This window comes from Plasmopara halstedii, assembly GCF_900000015.1.
Source record: "Plasmopara halstedii genome assembly, contig: Scaffold_3060, whole genome shotgun sequence".
Lineage (NCBI taxonomy): Eukaryota > Oomycota > Peronosporomycetes > Peronosporales > Peronosporaceae > Plasmopara > Plasmopara halstedii.
The window spans coordinates 176,214-194,616 of record NW_020189964.1 but is presented as its reverse complement, the minus strand read 5'-3'; the positions used below and the strand labels follow the sequence as shown (position 1 = coordinate 194,616).

General features: G+C 43.7%; 5 protein-coding genes across 5 annotated transcripts; 2 read left to right on the top strand and 3 right to left on the bottom strand.

Annotated features, from left to right (window-relative positions):
• The first annotated feature begins 98 nt into the window (after positions 1–98).
• On the top strand, positions 99–1,666 carry PHALS_15169 (uncharacterized protein). Its single transcript, XM_036407224.1, has one exon. The coding sequence runs from the start codon at positions 1,179–1,181 to the stop codon at positions 1,530–1,532; it is 354 nt and encodes a 117-aa protein (XP_036263469.1). The 5' UTR covers positions 99–1,178; the 3' UTR covers positions 1,533–1,666.
• A 30-nt stretch (positions 1,667–1,696) lies between these two features.
• Positions 1,697–2,539, top strand: PHALS_06555 (vesicle-associated membrane; the record flags this gene model as incomplete). The annotated part of the gene is made up of 2 exons (XM_024719861.1): positions 1,697–2,152; positions 2,213–2,539. The coding sequence occupies 2 exons, from the start codon at positions 1,697–1,699 to the stop codon at positions 2,537–2,539; spliced, it is 783 nt and encodes a 260-aa protein (XP_024585118.1).
• A 104-nt stretch (positions 2,540–2,643) lies between these two features.
• Positions 2,644–3,549, bottom strand: PHALS_06554 (proteasome subunit; the record flags this gene model as incomplete). Its single annotated transcript, XM_024719860.1, has 3 exons — positions 2,644–3,257; positions 3,327–3,419; positions 3,504–3,549. The coding sequence occupies 3 exons, from the start codon at positions 3,547–3,549 to the stop codon at positions 2,644–2,646; spliced, it is 753 nt and encodes a 250-aa protein (XP_024585117.1).
• Positions 3,550–3,683: 134 nt separating this feature from the next.
• PHALS_06553 (Rossmann-like alpha/beta/alpha sandwich fold) lies at positions 3,684–5,069 on the bottom strand (the record flags this gene model as incomplete). The annotated part of the gene is made up of 2 exons (XM_024719859.1): positions 3,684–4,888; positions 4,994–5,069. The coding sequence occupies 2 exons, from the start codon at positions 5,067–5,069 to the stop codon at positions 3,684–3,686; spliced, it is 1,281 nt and encodes a 426-aa protein (XP_024585116.1).
• A 12,264-nt stretch (positions 5,070–17,333) lies between these two features.
• Positions 17,334–17,795, bottom strand: PHALS_06552 (uncharacterized protein; the record flags this gene model as incomplete). Its single annotated transcript, XM_024719858.1, has 1 exon — positions 17,334–17,795. The coding sequence occupies one exon, from the start codon at positions 17,793–17,795 to the stop codon at positions 17,334–17,336; it is 462 nt and encodes a 153-aa protein (XP_024585115.1).
• Positions 17,796–18,403: the final 608 nt, after the last annotated feature.

Below are 18,403 nucleotides of genomic sequence, written 5' to 3'. Positions count from 1 at the left end.
CACCACAGCTCCCTTGGGAGAGTGACGGGTCACTCTCATGTAACCCCGTTACATCTATCTGTGCCAGTCCCAATGTAATTTTGAGTAATCCAAGCAGCTTTATCACAAATACGGTTAACACGCGGATGAGACCCCCTGCTCGGCAAATTTTCATTCTATTGGCGAAAAGATCCGAATATGACATGACCACTGGTTCAACACTACGGTTTTTCATCATCGAATGCTTCTGTTTATTCGACTATTTACTTTGTTACTCTTGCTCTTTGTGTGACCATTCTTCGATAAGTACTTTTAACGCCGTTTGGGAGCCTCTACAACCTTGCGGCAATTCTGATACGTGGCGTTTGTATGCTGGCATTAGGCGCCTTAATTAGCATTGGATGCACTGTTGAGTCTGCAAGATGTCACTTTATGCTCCTCAGACATAGTAGATCGCTCCGAAATTCTCCAGAACGTACTGGAGACAAAGGTGGACAATGCACTGATTTTGATCGGCAATGTATTAATTTTGATTTGGATACGTCGGGCCACGCACTCAGAAGTATTGAAGAGCCGCAGCTATTCGTGTATTCTTGCTAAAGTACTCGCTGGCATTCTCGCACAAAATGACCTTTGTATGATTTTAATTACGTCTCCCACCTCACACGCTTTCTTGTAAAAGGTACTTGCTTGCATGAGGTGGCAAACAATAGCTTTACCGTTCTCGTAGTCGATCGAACGCCACTTCAGTGTCCATCACGATAAATGGGTACAAGACCAAGACGATTGTCTGTGTTCATTAAAAACATTTTAAAAGCTCACGTTTTGGTTCTTGGTCGCCAAGTCTGGCGTAAAGAGCGTTGACGACACCGATACGACTCTGTGATTGCTCATTTTGGATATGACCGATAAGGTGGATCATCAGAAACTCTGCTGCTCTGATCGACAAAAGAAACCGTAACAAACCCAAAAATCTCACCAATATTCATCTTCACTGTGGTCATTACGCTCACAGACCCTAGCCTCATTGCTACATGTCCACAATGGAAAGAACCGTAATTTATTGATTCTCGTGGGAGTCTTGGTAATTTGTCACACCATCGTCGTAATTCTTCTGAGTAAATATTTTCAGCTTTCTGTAAGTTCACAACCTTTTCTTTTGGAAGTGTTTCAATCAATTTGATAAGTAAATTTAAGTAATGGTGATTAAGAAAGAAGGGAGCATTTTTCTTTATCGTCGTAGCAGTGTCAGTGATAACGACTTTGTCGAAGAAGCTTTAACTTGCTTTATTCTCGCAATTGTTTCAAGCTTACGTTCTATAAATCGGCTCTTTGGTTCCTGCATTCGAACTCTTCATTCTTACCTGATTGCTTCACGATTTTGTTTTCCTTCTAGTATTCGGTCGACCTATCCGTTTCACGCTTGCACGACCGTAAAATTTTCAATTCAATGTTTCGGTGTCAAATCTGCAGTTATTATTTTCGGGCTCACTGTCATCACCGAGAATTGTGCTACTTATGCGCAACGAATGAGTCGACACGTAAGTGATTGATGTCATGTATCACCGCTCCGAAGTCATTCACCGACATGTCGAACTCATCATCAAATGGACTGATGACTTTTGCGTTTGGAATCTTCTAACACATCAAAATTTTAGTGTTGAAGATATGATTTGTCGAAAACTGATAAAAATCGATCTCGAAAGGTTATATCATCATGTCGATCCTGTACGCGCTGGTTGCGCGACAGCTAAACGTGTTATGTGAGCACACAGATCAAAATGGAAATTTTCCTACGATTACTCGCGCCGTGCTCAAGAATCTTCCACAACAGGATTCCAGCACGTCGTCGCTACCTTCGAAGAGCGTATTCCCGTACAACGAATATAATTTTTTTTTCCTGCTTGATGACGGCATCACGTACATGTGTATGGCAGAAGAACGTGTTCATGCGAACGTTGCATTTATGATGCTGGCAGATATGCAGTTGATGTTTTTGGCTAAGTACAAGCAGCAGGCGAAGACAGCGTTGGCCTACGCCATGAGCCCTTTCAATCCGACGCTCGACCACCTCATGAAGAAGTACGATAACTTCAAATTGGAGACGCCAATGACACAAGTGAGGCAGAAGATGGAACGCGTGAAGACATTAATGATTGAGAATGTCAATCAGGTATGTTAAATGTGTGACATGGACAACTACTGTGACTAAATTTTTTATTGCACGTGCTAGTTGATGGAACGGGGTGAAAAAATTGAACTCCTGGTCACAAGAACAAATAAGTTACAGCAAGACGCTATGAAATACGAAAAATCGGCCATGAAGCTCAAGAATGCGTTTTGGTGGATGGATGTCAAGTATTGGATCTATATGACCTTGGCCTTAGCTGTGTTAGCGCTTATCGTAGCTTTATCGATTTGCGGGACTGACTTTTCAGGTTGTGCGGCACGGATTGGGAGTCAAGCTGAAGATGGTCTTGATAAGGTTGTCTCTTCAGCCTCCGGAGCAGCAACAAAAGCAGTAGACAGAGCATCGATAGGCATAGCAGGTGGCAACTAATCAAGAATGGTGACCCTATACTTTTTCCGATTCTCATTAGTTACTTATTGCCCAAATCCAACGATTTTCCTGCAATGTGACCAACTATTCGTAAGAAATGTCTTTTACATGTCACCCGAAGATGCCGTGTCCACAGCCGCCTTTTGTAATAGTTCATCCGTCTCCTTCTCGGTGAGTTGGCGGTGTACAACTTTACCATTGGCACCACGCGTGACTGTTGTGAATTCAAGCTTTTCTGCGCTTGGAGTGGTCGAGTCCATAGTCTTGTTCATGACTTTTACTGAAAACGCCAGCGCTGCTTCCACCGTCATGCCCTCCTCATATTCGCTCTTCAGCATGCTCTTAGCAGCACGATTATTGGCGCCAATGGCGGTAGCCTTCCAGCCGCCGTAATTTCCACTGGGATCGCTGTGGTATAACTGAAAGCCGTGGTGGCGATCCCAGCCAGCGTACAAAAAGGACACACCAAAAGGGCGCTGTCCACCAAACTGGGTGTATGCCTGCTTGTAATTGCATACGGTCTGCACCAATTGCTCACATGGCTCCTTCTCCTGGTATGCCAACTCGTAGCGCTGCGCCGACAAACGCGCGTAGTTGACAAGTATTTCGGCATCAGCCGTAAGACCAGCTACGGCACAAATTAGATGCTCGTCTAGCTTTATCGTCTTTTCGCTAGTTTTGCTAGGTGTCAGCAGCTTCGATATCGTCTTTTTCTCCGCTGTAATATAAAATAATCGAGTCATTTACGATCCAATAAATTTGGCAGATAGCAGTCCAGAGAACTAACCTGCAATCACAATGCCATCTTTCGCAAGAATACCTACAGCTGACCCTGCATTGTTAATGGCCTCCATAGCGTATTCTACCTGAAATAGGCGACCTGCTCGTCATTGGGGAAGCACACATTTAGCTGAAGATATTACGCAGAGAAGCCTTAGAAAATGTAGAATATAAGCAAGCACACCTTCGGGCGAAAATGTTGTCGTACGCCCGTCGTATCGTCTAGACATGATGATCCTCAGTGCTGCTCAATGTGATCTTTACCGTATCTGTAAGCTGGGGGAGGAAGGGCTAAACAACCACTATTGATTGGTAAGAAAAGATTCAAGTATTCACTTTTTTTTAATCCAATACGGACATACTATTAATGTAAAGCTCTTTCTTGGCGAATTTTGGACGAGGAAATGTCGTTGCGGAATGTGGACTCAGGTACAGGCAAGAAGAGGTGGCGAAATACGGGAGGTACATATTTGCTCAGCACCTCATCTGCACTTATGAAGTGTTCTCCCAACTTATTTCCGAAGCGGCCAGCCACTACGAAGGAGCAGCCGTGGCGGGCGATGCGATCCATTGCCAGCACCATCTTGTGCTCATCCATGTCATAATACTTTTTGTCTACGATGCGAATTGCCGTATCGGCCCCAATTATGAACGTACAGCCAGGGAACAACTCAGCCTTTTGTCCAAAAAGCGTGGCATTTGTGACCAGCACGGGCCATGCACCGAGTTTCATCGCACTGCTATCTCTAAATTGCTCTACTCGTTCTCGAATAGTTGACGATTGAAGTGCACCTTTATCTGCATTAGCAATCGCAATCTCGAAAGCCACTGGTAGATCGACTCCGCTTCGTGCCTTAAACAATTGCTGGGCAACGCGTGCCAGATCTACGTGACCCTTGTGCAGGGGATTAAAAGATCCTGGCAGAATCAGCCCACGAAATTCGAATTCTTGTAGTGCGAGGGGTGCATTCTCGGCGCTATTTTCGGCAAAATTAGGCAAAAAAGCAAGACTCACAAGATTATCCAGCTTACCAGCGCAAATATCATCCAATAGGTCGCTTGTACTGACAACAATGTCATCTGAGGTCAGCTTCATAAATACATCGCTTTTAGACTGCGTTGACATTAATTCGTTATAAAAAGTATTGCATGCATTTGGAAGCACATTGGCAGCCTTGGCTAGCAGATAAACTAGCCATCGACTGACAATATGGTCTTCTTCTGTTCTCGAACGCCCTAGTGTCTTGTCCAGCTGCAGGTGATATGTTTCGTACTGTGGCCTGAGGAGTACAGAACTTTCAGACACTGAGCGAACATGGCAAACTGAGATAAAACATTCATGTGGGCCCATTTTTGTATAGTTGGTTGCCAATCCAGCCGTACACGCGATGCCCACAGCCGCTCGAAAACGTTTCAGTACATTCGGCAGCGCTGCTGCGGTCTGTGTACCATCAGCCTCCGCTTCCCGCCGCATGATGTCAGTTGCCATTTTCCACGCAGCCATTGCCATACATTCAGAGGTCTGTGCCGAGCAGCAATCGACCATGAGGGACGAATTGGATACTGAGCCTAAAAACGAGTGCAGACTCGCGCGTGAGTAAGGTACAACGAAGTGCAGCATGGTAGATGAACTTCCGGGACGAAAAAGACTCCCAGCAACAGATACACCACCACCTGTCACTGCTGCAACCACCTTCACATGCGGCTCACGGGAATACACAGCGGACAATAGGCGCTCAATAGTTGACATCAAACTTGATAGAATAGTAATTTAACCTTCATGAAAAGAGAAGCGCTCCAGTAGTAAATATCAGTACAAAAATACTTTTGATGCTCAAAATTTCGATATCAGTTTTTATTCTTATAGAAGAAAAAAACACTAACCGAGGAAAATGTATGTCCCGTTTACACTTGGTGTTAGTCGTTCATGACTAAAGAAAGGATCTTGTGCCTTCACCGTATCTGAAAATTGTGGCTCAAAAAAGTGTCTTTTCTTTTGCTTGCATGAGCCTCATCGTCTACTGCATATAATTTAATTAGTGTAAATGTGTGATCTTCCAAAAATTGAAGTTCGTGTAATATTTAAGGTATTTAAAATGTGCATTGTGTTGAAGTTGCATATCGGTGATATGTTCGTGTTGTGTCATCGTAATCATTGTAACTATCGACTTGGACGTAATTTTTTATTCGCATAAAAAAAGTCGAATATGTCCATCTTTTCGCTCAGACTTAATCCTGAAAACGTGACACTGCGTACCTAAGGCGAAATGAAGACTTCTTGTCTTCTCCGTCACAGTAAAAACATATTCAGTATTCATGTGCTACTTCATCAAGTGATTTAAAATGATGCATAATGTGGTGTATTTAAGTCGAGAAAACCTTTTGTTGTAAATCATTATACCGTAAAGTTAGCTTCATATACATTGGTGCGCGCGAATACATTTGAATCAAGGCCCCACTCTCTGATGAATGCACAGACTAAGGTTGATTTATATGTTTCGAGTGGATTTGTCTTCATTCGTCCGAAGTTTATGCTTGTTTCTAATATAATGGCAGGTAAGCAGAGCCTATCTCGTCATTTTTGTCTGAGTTCCACCCCTTTGGAAATCATCTCGTGCTCGTTACTATCGGGTCAGTCGTATCTGCATTTGAAAAAATTGAAATTTGCCTTTAACCGTTTTGACACAAAGCTCTCAAATAGTTTTATGAGCTGTAATATTCATATTAGAGCAAGCGATTTGGTAAAAAAAAAACAAATTTGAAAGATTAGATTTTGTATAATTTATTGCTACATACTGATATTTAAAAATATTGCCGAGTAAAAAAATGTCATTTCAGAAATCAGTGACAAAAAAGACTATTTATTGCAAGAAAACTTTGCTAAATTCTAGCAGCAAATATGATTTCTGCAGCTTAATATTTTCAAAGGCAAAAAATGTGCCAGGCTATTCTTTAAACAAAAATGCCGACTGAGTATTCATTATTTTGTTTTGTAAATTCACGAAGTAGCTCAAAATGACCCGAATGGTGCACAAGAGGTGGAATGCACTATCATAATAATATGAGCTCGCTAGATCATACAACTCACTCATAACTAACAGCGAACAGCATGCATGTTCAAGTTGATGTCAACAATCGCTACAATCCGCAGCTCAGTTTACGAAATATTGCCGCCCTTTTGTAAAGTATAACATCGTACTTAATGATATTAGCCAATTTTTGGTGGCCAGAAGATAGTGTATGATTCTGAGCCAATGAAAAGTCCGTCTATGTGTTATGCTTAGTGGGGTAAATTTATGATATGCTAGTAATAAATCTTATAGAACTCGAAAAGTGCTCATTTGAAAAACGCACTATAGGAGAAATCGAAGGCTGATGAAGCTGGTGGTGTTCAGTAACGACGAGTATGGTGATGAGATTACGGACAGAAACATACGCAATTTTGTCAGTAGAAGACGTCACATATATTCTTATAATGCACCGTTTCATCACCACAGAAAGATTGTTGAGCACGTACTGTGCCTTCTGTGCCGAGGTCGCAGCTTAGTCTTCAGGACTACAGATATTGCATAAGCAGGAAGGTTAACAGCGCTCAATATTACGTTTTGTCTCAATACATATTTGAGTGAACTTCATCTACCCCTGGCAACGGCATGCCGCTTGAAAATGTCGTGGTATCCAACAATTGCATCGAGCTTCGCATTCGTTAATTGTACTTCCAATTTAGGTGTATAAATGTAGCAGCTCTAACCATACTTGTATCAATCACTATTGTGATTGGTCAGGTGCTGGCCAAATGATGTTGGATCGTGTACGAACTGCTGTATTGACCAGAATATTTTAGATGCGGTCGAATTACCCTTGGACGAATGCGGTGATTTTGGACAAGTTTTGCCGGTTACATGATGGAATAATGTAACATTACTCGGCTGAAGTACGTCGTTCAATTGGTGATTGGAGACGTTGATTGCGTTGTACGAGGGCATGTGACCCGTAATTGCAAAAGATGGGTATAATCTTAGCGACCTTGTGACGATTTGCAGCTTAGGTGTCAATACTATTAGAAAACTACAGACTGTTACGCTTCGATAACTTTTCTAAGTTATGTAATTTCTGCTTTGAGCAGGGGTTGTGATTGTATGGACGAATGACGCAAACATGCAGTACATACTACAGGACAGCATGTCTTGTCTTACTACGTCAATAACTATAAGTACAGCGCGAAAGGATTTTGCCACGATAAAATCCATACATCGGCAATAGCTTGACAGATTGCAATCATGGTCTCGTGGATTTTGTATTGTACCCCCTTGAATTGTCCAAATAGTACTGACAACTTAATTTTATTTAAACGTTGAAGTACACCGCGAGATGATTATATACTCCGGAGTTTCGTGAGGTACTTCTCTAGTCGTTCGTAAAATGCTGGCACGCGAGTCATGTAAGACTTCCGGACGAAAACGCGTAGATTGGAACGTGATACAGAATTATGTTAGGGTGTGTACGTGTCCTAAACTTCTGTATGATTGTGCAAATCTAATATTATAGTATTGTACGAAACTGACGTCATACTGTCGCACTAATTGTGAGTGTTCGAAGCCTCAATGTATCGAAACTGATGAAGATGATTGCACCTCGTAATGAAAATGTTTGTGGTTCACGCTGGCATTATCAGAAGGAGTAAAACGTAAATCTGAATTCTATTATAACTATAACTATAACTATAACTATAACTATAACTATAACTATAACTATAACTATAAGTATAACTATAACTATAAGTATAAGTATAACTATAACTATAACTATAAGTATAACTATAACTATAACTATAACTATAACTATAACTATAATTATAATTATATATATAAATTAATTTACTGAGCAAAATGATTGCCAATATACTTCAAATTTAAATGGCGAACTAACTGTATATGCTCTAAAGTTTTCTGCCTAATATAGCGCACTAACCCAGCATCTATGCGTTATATACACGGGCTTTTGAGTAGAGAGAACTTCTGTGCGGCAACCCTATAGCACTTGGTAGCAATGAAAGTACATACGACGACCAAGTCGTGAAGCGATTTGGTGACAAAGGACACCAACCTGTCCTCAAAATAAGTTGGTACACAAAATAAGCTTATATTTACTGTCGGACCAAAAGAATCAATAAAGGGGACACCTTAGACCAGGATAGTAGTCGTTTGCGCGCAGGCGATTAACAGCTGCAAGAATGCGCTGGGGATTACCTAAAAAAGCACCCTGACTGGAGACCAGTGGAAGAACAGATAGCACACAACTACTGATGTCGGGTGTCAAGCCCCCCGAAGGCCAGGGTGGAGTAACACTTCTTCTCTGATTGATAAAAACTGAGATGGCCATGAATTTGATCATGCTTGATACAGAGCAACCGTAGGTTGTGCAAGGTGATCACTGGGCATTCGTTATAATTTTACCGACATGAAAAATCGAAACGACATATGTCGCAGGTGTTCGGATGCTCAGGTGTATTTTTAGCTATTGTCAACGCAATGGAAGAGGAGATTATATCCAGAAGTCAACACTTTATATCGCTTCAATGACGTCATACCCTATTCAGAAGGCGGTAGCGGCGTCCATCTCGGTAATAGGAAATTCGAACGGGTGCGGCTCGCAACGGATCCTTCCGCGTCTACTAGCCTTTTCTAGAAGCTGGCGGGTATCGCTTTTCAATGCAGTTACAGCTTCTAAGTGGTAAGAGTTGGATAAATTTGGAAATGGAAACTCCATCACGAAACCGTCACTCCATGAGTGACGATTCTCAACCACGATGAATATCTTTGAGGCATTTACAGGTTTTCATCAACCGTAATATACCACACCTGCGCTTTAGGTACCCCAGTCTCGCAAGACTAACAGGGGCAGAGAGTCGTGCCCCAACGAAGGATTGCTCGACAATTCATTCGCGGGTCAATCTCGAGTCCCAGTAGGCTCAGGAGATCCTACTGGTAACTGAGGCGAAAATTGGTCTTGTAGTGATATTGTACCTCGCTGAGGTCGAGGCCAATGTCATTTATTTCAAGAAAAACAATTCCTCGTTATAATAAGTGGGCTCATAGATCCAGATTGTGAGTTGCTAACAGCAGCATTTGGGTTCTGCGAAGCCGGAAAATCTTGATTGGTTTAGGAGTGTCTCAAATCACGTACGATGCACGCGCGACTGTCAAAACAAGAACACGGTTTGCGGAGGTATTAAAGATGCCAGACACGTGTGCAGTATCCACGCGTCTTTCGACAGAGACACTAGTCCAAAAATCGAAGAATGTATCAAGCTCTAAGTAATGTTTGAGAACGTTGAAAGCTTGTTGTATGTTGTATTTATTTCACTGCCGCCTTTACCTTACAAGCAAGTGAAAATCGAAGAAGTAAGTTGCCACCCCACTTCTGTCCTAGTGTAGCTTTGCAGAGTCATGAATTCATTTCAGCCAGTAAGCAGAACCACTTTCGACGTGGGCAGGAAGCTACGCTAGTTTCGGTGTAGATAGACATGGACGCGTATAAATTTTCCAGCAAAGATGATGCTAATTGATTGGGGGGAGAGTTCAGAAGGCAAAAAATCACTGAGCCGCGTTTGCAGGACGGAACAGTTATCGTTTGTCGTTGTCTCTAGCGCGTGTCTTTTGCTGAGACAGAAAGTGATCGACAGTATGGCGCGGTGTGCAGAGGGTTGTCTGGTGAGTTGGTTTATCGCAGTCGTAAGCTGGTGCCCCTTATACCAAAGCAAATGAAGGATAGAAGCGACTGAATGTCGCTGTCTCTTGGACAGGACCTTAGCGCTGACCAGGACTTGGAGTTGTTACGGATGTTTAAGCTATGTCACGATGTAACGGTACTGCTGAATTAGCACCATGTGATGCGCCCACTTTTCAAAGAAATTAAAAGCCCGCGGACCCAAAGCGTAAGCATTTACGAATAAAGTGGCTGGAGTTGCTCGAGCGGTTAAAGACCCCTTTATACAATCTCGGGCGTAAATATTTGCTGGATATAGTAAATTATCATGTCTGCAATGAGCTACGGTGAAGTCGCAAACTGGTACGGCTGGTACCGAAAGGAAGCTGAGCTCATCATCCATCAGGAGTGAACAGAATATTTGCAGACACTGACTGCAAGGGATGAGACAGTGCTTTCCAAGGGTCAATAGATTAATGCTGTTTTCTCTGAAGAAATATCACGGCGTGGTGGTAAGACCCTCACCACGATTACTGCTTTCGAATAAAAATAATATGTCGAAAATCGACTCTATTTGCAGAATCAAATATTGCTGCATAAAACAAAAGTCTTTACCAATTGAACATAATGACAAAAATGATGCTTTTTTATTTGCACCCGCTGCCCTTGACATGGTTGAAGAATATTATTGTCTGCTCGTCAGAGACAGCAATATTCTTCAACGATAATATTCATGGTAGATTTGCCGCTGGTTCCGTTTTGAAAGAGCTTTAGAAGTTGTTCTGACCTGTCCAACTTCTTGCACAAGTGTAATGCAACATACGTCAACATGGCACGACTTCTCATCAATCTCCTCAAGGTCAAATGATGTTGGGGTGCGGCAGATGAGGCGACCGTCAAAGCTATGAGGAGACCCCATGCGTACGCGATTAGCGTCCGTTAAAATTCAGACCTGGCAGTAAAGATTGTGCTCGACGTCGACGTTGACAATCGCTATCACTTCTTCTTCTTACTTTGTGTTGCTCTTCCTGGTAAGTCTCTTTATATAGCATCAAGCCACGAGCCTGGAGAAGGCACGGACCAATTCGCAATTGGGTAGCGCACTGTGCTATGAGACCCTGTCTCGTCTCCTGGTATGGTAGAGACAGAGTGCGCCAGATCAAAAGAAGCAACGGCGCTATGATAATTTTTTCAAAGAGGAACCCGGAAATCCCATGAGCGTTCGGAGTGTTGTGATCTTTTTTCTTTCATATATACTAGTTACTTTTCGGGTGAGCAGCAATTTAATCGTTCAAGCCGCCCTTGCACATCTGGCAGAGCTGGCGGAGGATAAGTCTCACGTACAATTGACTGTTATTAGCTAACTTGGTGGTGGCAGCACGTCGATTTTTTCCTAGAACTCGGCCGATACTGTTGTCAGTAACTTTTGGATATGTTTGCTGAGCTTGAACCAGACTGATTAGCGTTAGCGGCTATATGATCAGATCTCTGCTATAAAACAGGCGACAGTTCAGTTACTATATGTTGTTTCGCCTCACCGCGTATTGCTTACTTCCAGCAAGCCGTTGACTTGCATAAAGAGGAGAAAAGGTGAAGTGACATTTCTTATAATAATGAAAAGGCATTAACTTCCCAAACCTGATAGGAGCTTCCACTTCAGCTACAATAGAACAAAAGGGGATATGCAACTGGACAGAGTGTATATTTAATGTTAAGCACACACAAGTATGCGGTCCACACTACATGCATGATGGGACCTGGCCACCACCCCACTCAAGAGTGAATTTACCCAAACTTTTTAAGTTTTCTTAATTCTTTTCAAAATTCTTTTTACGCTCTTCGTCACGCTCTGTCCAAGCCCCCCTAGAGTGACATCCCTTACGCTTGCTCCACATGGTATCTTCGCCACCATCAAACTTGAATATTGTTTTGATTCCACGTCATCCAACGCATTTTTGCTATCGGGAGCTTGATCGTTATGATGACTTTCAAGATCGACGTGATGATTTTACCCTTGCGCTCGACGAAGTTTTTTGTCGAACGGGCGTTCGACTAATGACACAAATCGGGCATTTTCGCACCATCTGACCAATCTCTCGTGCTGGAGGTGAATCACTACCTTACGTCCAGCAATCCAATCTAAATTTCAACCGGACAATCGACACATGATTCTGGGCAGGGGTTTATGCGACCAAATTTGTACATATTCACCGTTTGCAAAGCGCGGGTACTACTGCATAATTAATGTAGGCACGCGATTTGCGCTCTCAATTTGCGCATTCGACAGTGCATATTGGGTTCACATCGAAATCGAGGATGCTCGTAAAGTACGTTTGGTCATCAGTCAGATTCACGACGAGAGGGACAGAGGGAGAAGAGAAAGGAGTCGCTTCCCTAAGCGGAGTCCGCCTTCCGAACCGCATCGAACGCCCAAACGATAATACGAGTACTAGGCTCTGACGTATTCTAAGAGCTCTTTCTGACAGCAGGCATTCCTCTCCGCCACCAGGTTCTCAACGTGGTAAAATCGATTTCTCTTTCGATCTAGAAGAGAAGGAGATGCCCGGAGAGAGTGCCCCGTCTGCTTTTGGTGTGGCTGGTTCATGGTCTTTGTCCGCCTTGGGATTGCGTTCTATCGAAGGTGGACAAGCCCCATTTACTGATGTACCAGCGGCTGACCGAGGTGACCGATCGGGTGATGTCAACGCGACAACGCGTGAAGGGTTATCGACAGGCCTTTCGCGAAGTTCACGACTTCGCATGACGTCAAGAAACTCGCCTGGGGGTGCTACGAGAATTGGACCCATCGATTTGAGCAGTCTCTGCAAGCACTCCCTCCTGCTGCGACTGTTTCAGCTGATGATGTGGGCCTCTTGCCATGTGACCTCGCTCTGTTCTGGCGTTCTCGATAATTCTCGTCATTTTTAGGGCGATGGTTAGGCGATGATACCAAGGGATATAACCTTCGACCCTCCTGCCGAAGCCGTGGTTCTATAGCCACATTTGTATCCTGCGCTACATCCATGTTGGAAATCGCATCGTCGCCATGACAGGGTTTCAGGAGCCCTACGCAGAACGTTGGATGGGTCCTTAGCCAGCTTGGTAGGTTGATAGTGTAAGTATTCCCTTGACATGACACTTCTCGGAATGGACCGCTGGAGCGAGGCAATAGCTTCGAGCTCCAAGCTTGAGACCGCATCTGATAGATTCTTAGTATTACTCTGAACTATTCTTCAACAAATAAAACGTTTTGCCTTGACGATCTCATCTATCTGCGTATTTCCTTCTAAATCTTGTGCCTTGTTCGTTTCATCTCGCACTCATGTGATCACATTCACACGACTCATGATGGATGAGTCCAGGGTGTCCATATATTTGCGCTTCATATTCGCATCATTGATTGTGTCAATTTTGGAGGCAACAATTTGCCGAGCTCCTCTCCCAATCACACCAAAACACTACCCATCGCACAAAGCGGAACTTGCGGATGTTGCAAGCAGCAGGTGAATGAGCCGAATCAAGCTCTACCAATGTTAAAAATGACCCACACACTGCGAATTTTTACGCTGAAGCTTCTCAACACATCACCGACCACTCGGGTGGCACGATCTGTTAGCCCATCGGCCTCCGGATATACCGCTGTGGACATAACCAAGCGAGTGCGAAGAATTCGAAACAATCTTTTCCAAAAGTCACTCGTGAATTGTATGACACGATCGGAGATGATGGCACCCGGCAACCCGTGATTGCATAAAACTAATTAATGAACAATCTAGCCGAACCTTCGGCTTCGATGAAGTTGCAAAATGGAGCGATGAAGACCATCTTATTGAGTCAGTAGACGAAGACGAGCATTCCATGGTAATCATCAGTATTCTCGGGAAAACCGAATATAGAGACGAGAGCGACTGACTTTCAATAGTCAATAGGAACAGGGAGACTCCGTAGTGGCGTGCGATCTTCACGCGCTGACAGACATCGCAGGCAATCATTGCATGTCTTCACGTATCGTGCAACCCACTTGTACATGCAAAGCCACCAATACTGAGCACTGATGATTGATAGGTCTTCTTACGGCCAAAGTAACTAGCCACCAACGTATCATGCGCCTCATACAAGATCCTGTATTTCACACCACAGTTGTGGAGAGCCACACCCCGTGGCTCATCGCCATGCGCAACTTCGTAGTGAAGGAGACCACCTTTAAGTGCATAACGATGCATATGTGATTTCAAGCGACCGATAGCATGTTGTGGAGCTCCATATCGGTCGATGAGAGTACGTTGATGACCAAATCACACCGTTCACCCTCCACATACGCTCGACAAATCATATCGAGTGCATGGTTTCGTTATAACTCATATGAGTTAGCTCATATTCAAGACGTCGTGACGATGCGTCAGCGAGCACGTTCTATTTTCGGTTTGTACGCGACCGTGAAGTTGTATACTGCGAAGAATGACAACCAGCGAGCCATCCGCTGTGACAAATGAGGGGATTGAACTGCAGCTGGTCATGGAAGACGATACTCAATCATTCATATATGTAGATTGGGTGACACATGTAGATGACAAACGTAGTTGAGCCCAAGAGGTGCGCACAACACTTCACCAGAGCAAATTTTATTGTCAAAAGCTCCTTGTCATTGACAGGATATATCTTTTTTAACTGGCTTCTGCGGTCGCGATTGAAACGATTGTGTCCTTCTGAGTCGTTTGCTATAGTGCACAACCGATTACATACTCAGAAGCATCACACACCACGCTATACGGCTTCGTATCCTCTGGTAAAGCAAATAATTGTGCTTTTATCAAACGCTTCTTAATTTGAGTGAATGCTTTTTCACAGGTGGATGACTACTCCTATGGTACGTTCTTCCTCAGCAAGTTTAGTAGTGAGCGTACCATTTCCGCGTAGTCACGCGAGAAATAATGCAAGAAAATAGGACAAACCAATCCATTTTCCTCGAATCCTTTTGTTTTCTTTGCGTTAGTCATTTCATGATTGCTTTGATTTCCTCAGGGTCTGCACAAACACCATGTTCACCAACATAACAACGGAAGACCGGTACTTCGTTAGCACCGAAAATACATTTTGTTGCAGCGAATGTGCGCGCATACATTGTAGCACTGGACGGAGGTGCTCCAAGTGCCATTCTTCGGCAGATCTGCCATCTTCGCCCTTCGAAGAAACGAAATATCGTCAACATATGTTTATGCATACCTTCGCAGTGGTCCAACCAGATAGGAGACCAATCAAATGAACCTTGCTGAAGCATTAGGTAGTCCTTATGGCATCACATACTACTCCCATAGCTTACTGGACGGTGTACGAACAGCCGCTAAAGAGACGTCCTCCTCCCTCATCAATATTTTGTAATATACATCAACTAAATCAAGTACACTAAACTACATACAGCCGGATATACGGTAAATGGTGACATCTTTACGCGGAGCTGGCATTAGAGCGGGAATCGTCTGCACATTTGTTATAGGCGTGAGCGATTCGCCATTTACCATTTGGATTGCGCACACAAAACATCGGCTCGCTTTGAGGGGGCGTTCTCCCTCACCAAATTAGCAGCTTGCTTTTAAGTAAATACCCCTTCGATATACTAGCCACTGTCAAGCACTGCATGCTTTGAACCAGATTCACGATCAATTTCATATCGAACTTCACGTTCGGGTGGAAGATCAGAGGGCGGCTCCACACTAAGGATGTCATCTTCGGATTCAATTACAAGTGAGAAACAAGGATCAATTAGAACCTTCAAAATAGCAGGTCGTGTGCGTGATTCCACACGCTGTGGAAATGTTTCGAGAACCAAATCACCTATAATTGATGATGAACATAGATCGCTGAATCTACTTCGACTGTAGCATCACGACCTCCGCAATACCATCGCACTTGAGGTCGTGTCGGAAGTCATCGTAAGTGACTTCTTCAAGCTGCACTAACTGGTAACGGGGCCAAAACGAAATCTGTTCTGGTAATTTCACAACCAGTCGTTTCCACAACCAGTCGTTGCATACACAGTACTTCAACAAGCATATTTGCATGCTACAGCTTCTTTCACGGGGAGAAGTAAGCTGGACTAACTCACCTACGGACTCAACCACACCAGAGCAGGAGTAAAAGTATCAACAAATTTCGTTGATTCCTTAACATTTGTGTGCTCAGCCACACAACGGTTGGAGGTATTACCTTTATGATCAGATGTAACCACTGACCCACAATCCGACTCCACCACTGTATTAGTGAGAGTATTAGCATATACAGCCGCAGTCAATTACTTCGAAGTTCTCAGTATACCTAAAATCAGATCGCACCGTTTGTCTATCTCGAAGACTGTGAATACCTCCTTCGACTTAGGGTCTTCAAATTTTACTTGAACATCAACCATAATTTTCTTCGCGGTGATCACCGCACCAATGGCCACCTTCATAAAGCCATCGATTCAATTAAGTGCTGCAAAAGCACTGAATTATATTCAGCAACATTTTGCTTCCGCGCGTAGTCACGCGGCGCGCCAGAGTCAATCAAGACTCTAAACAGACAACCGCAATCTTTCACACTCGCTGTGGCCACGAGGAGACCACTTCGACTCATGTCGCTAACGAAGGACAACGACCGTTCAAGGGATAAAACGTCATGATTGATTCTACCACCACACTCATATGAGTTTATAACTGCCCCCGCGTCCGCCCTGTGTCTACTGGGTACCGGCGATTCTCGAACGCCTCGTAATATCGGTACCACGTGGCTTGGAACCATTACGACACTAACTGTATTGAGAGGTTGTCTCCCATATGTACCATCACGGCAAACGTGACCAAGCTGTTGACATCCACTATAGCAATGTTTTTCTGCCTCCGGACTGTTACAGCAGTAGGACCCATTAATTCCAGTTTCCAGCAGTAGCAGCAGCTGGCTCCATGGATGACTGATTGACCACGTGCTTGACGTTGACAGTAGTCCTCACGCATTGCACGCATAATTGCATCTTCCAGAGTCGTTGAACTCTGGCGAAAAACTTCAGACTTAGGAAAACCATAAGCGAGTCTCACTATAAACAAAGTGACCATCACTGCCTCTAGCAGTTGTTTGCTTGCCGTACTGGCACGAAGATCACGGGGATTCTGTACTAGTCGTACAATTTGCCGTTGTGTTGACGGCATGACAGAAACTTTGACCGTTGTCGTTATACTACATTCGGCGGAAGAAACATCGATTCCCTGACCCTCTTTAACACTTGCCAAGTGGCAAATTAGCCAGGGCGGTCGACTTCCCATATCATCGCCTAATCCTACGCATGACCATCCAAATGCGGCGCTACTTGACTGCGATCATCACGAATTTGAGCCACCGCGAAAGTGAAATCTGTTTCTCGCTGCGAAAAAGCAAGATTATCACCTTCGTTTTCGTGAAAGCTTTTCACCTCGATTTTTCGGGACGTTTCGTGTGTTACCACCACTTGTGGTGGAGGTGATGGAACTGGCGTCGGTATGCTCTGTGATAAAAATTCCAATAATCCTTGCTCATACACAACAAAATATAATATGCGTTGACTTATCACTTCTTGATCCAAATGGAGCATGTCGGAGACCACGTTATTCCGATTATCCGCTGCGAGTGTGTTGGGCACAAATATTCCTCCCTGTTGATCTGAGGGCGACCTGTCCACCATATCCATAGGTGAATCCATTGCAGTAGTCGGCGTTGAAACGACTACTAGTGCTACCAAGTGTAACGGGGATTGCCCGTCCATGTACACACACTTACTGAGGAAGTTTTAAGGCAACTGACACGCCTCACCGCGTGATGATCACTTCCAGTGAGCTGTTGACTTACGTAGAGGAGGAAAGTTGAAGTGACATATATTAATATAACCAATAGGCTTTAAACCTCGCTATCCTGATAAGTACCTTCAGTTCTGATACAACAGAACTAAAGGGTATTTACAACTTTACAGCGTGTATAGTTAATGTCCAGCACACACAAGCGTGTGGTCCACACGACATGTGTAATAGGACCTGGATCATTGCATGTACTCTTTGCAGGAGTTCAATGTGTTTTCACACCCGATTTCGTGCTCAGCACGATTATTGACCCATAATCTTAAATATGTTTGCAGACGTCGCGGCTTAAACAGCTGCGTCACCAGACGATTAAACTTCTCCGGTGCTTTCGACAGTACTGTGGCATAATTAGCTACATTCAGTATGTCCCATTCAAAATTGTTGATCTTATAAGTTCTTGATGATTTTGATCGAATATCACGGATTTTCCCGATTAGAGCCCGGTCTTCTATTATTAGTACCGGACTCAAGCCCAAAAAATCCGGATTTTTTTAGAAAAACAGATAATTTTAGTGAC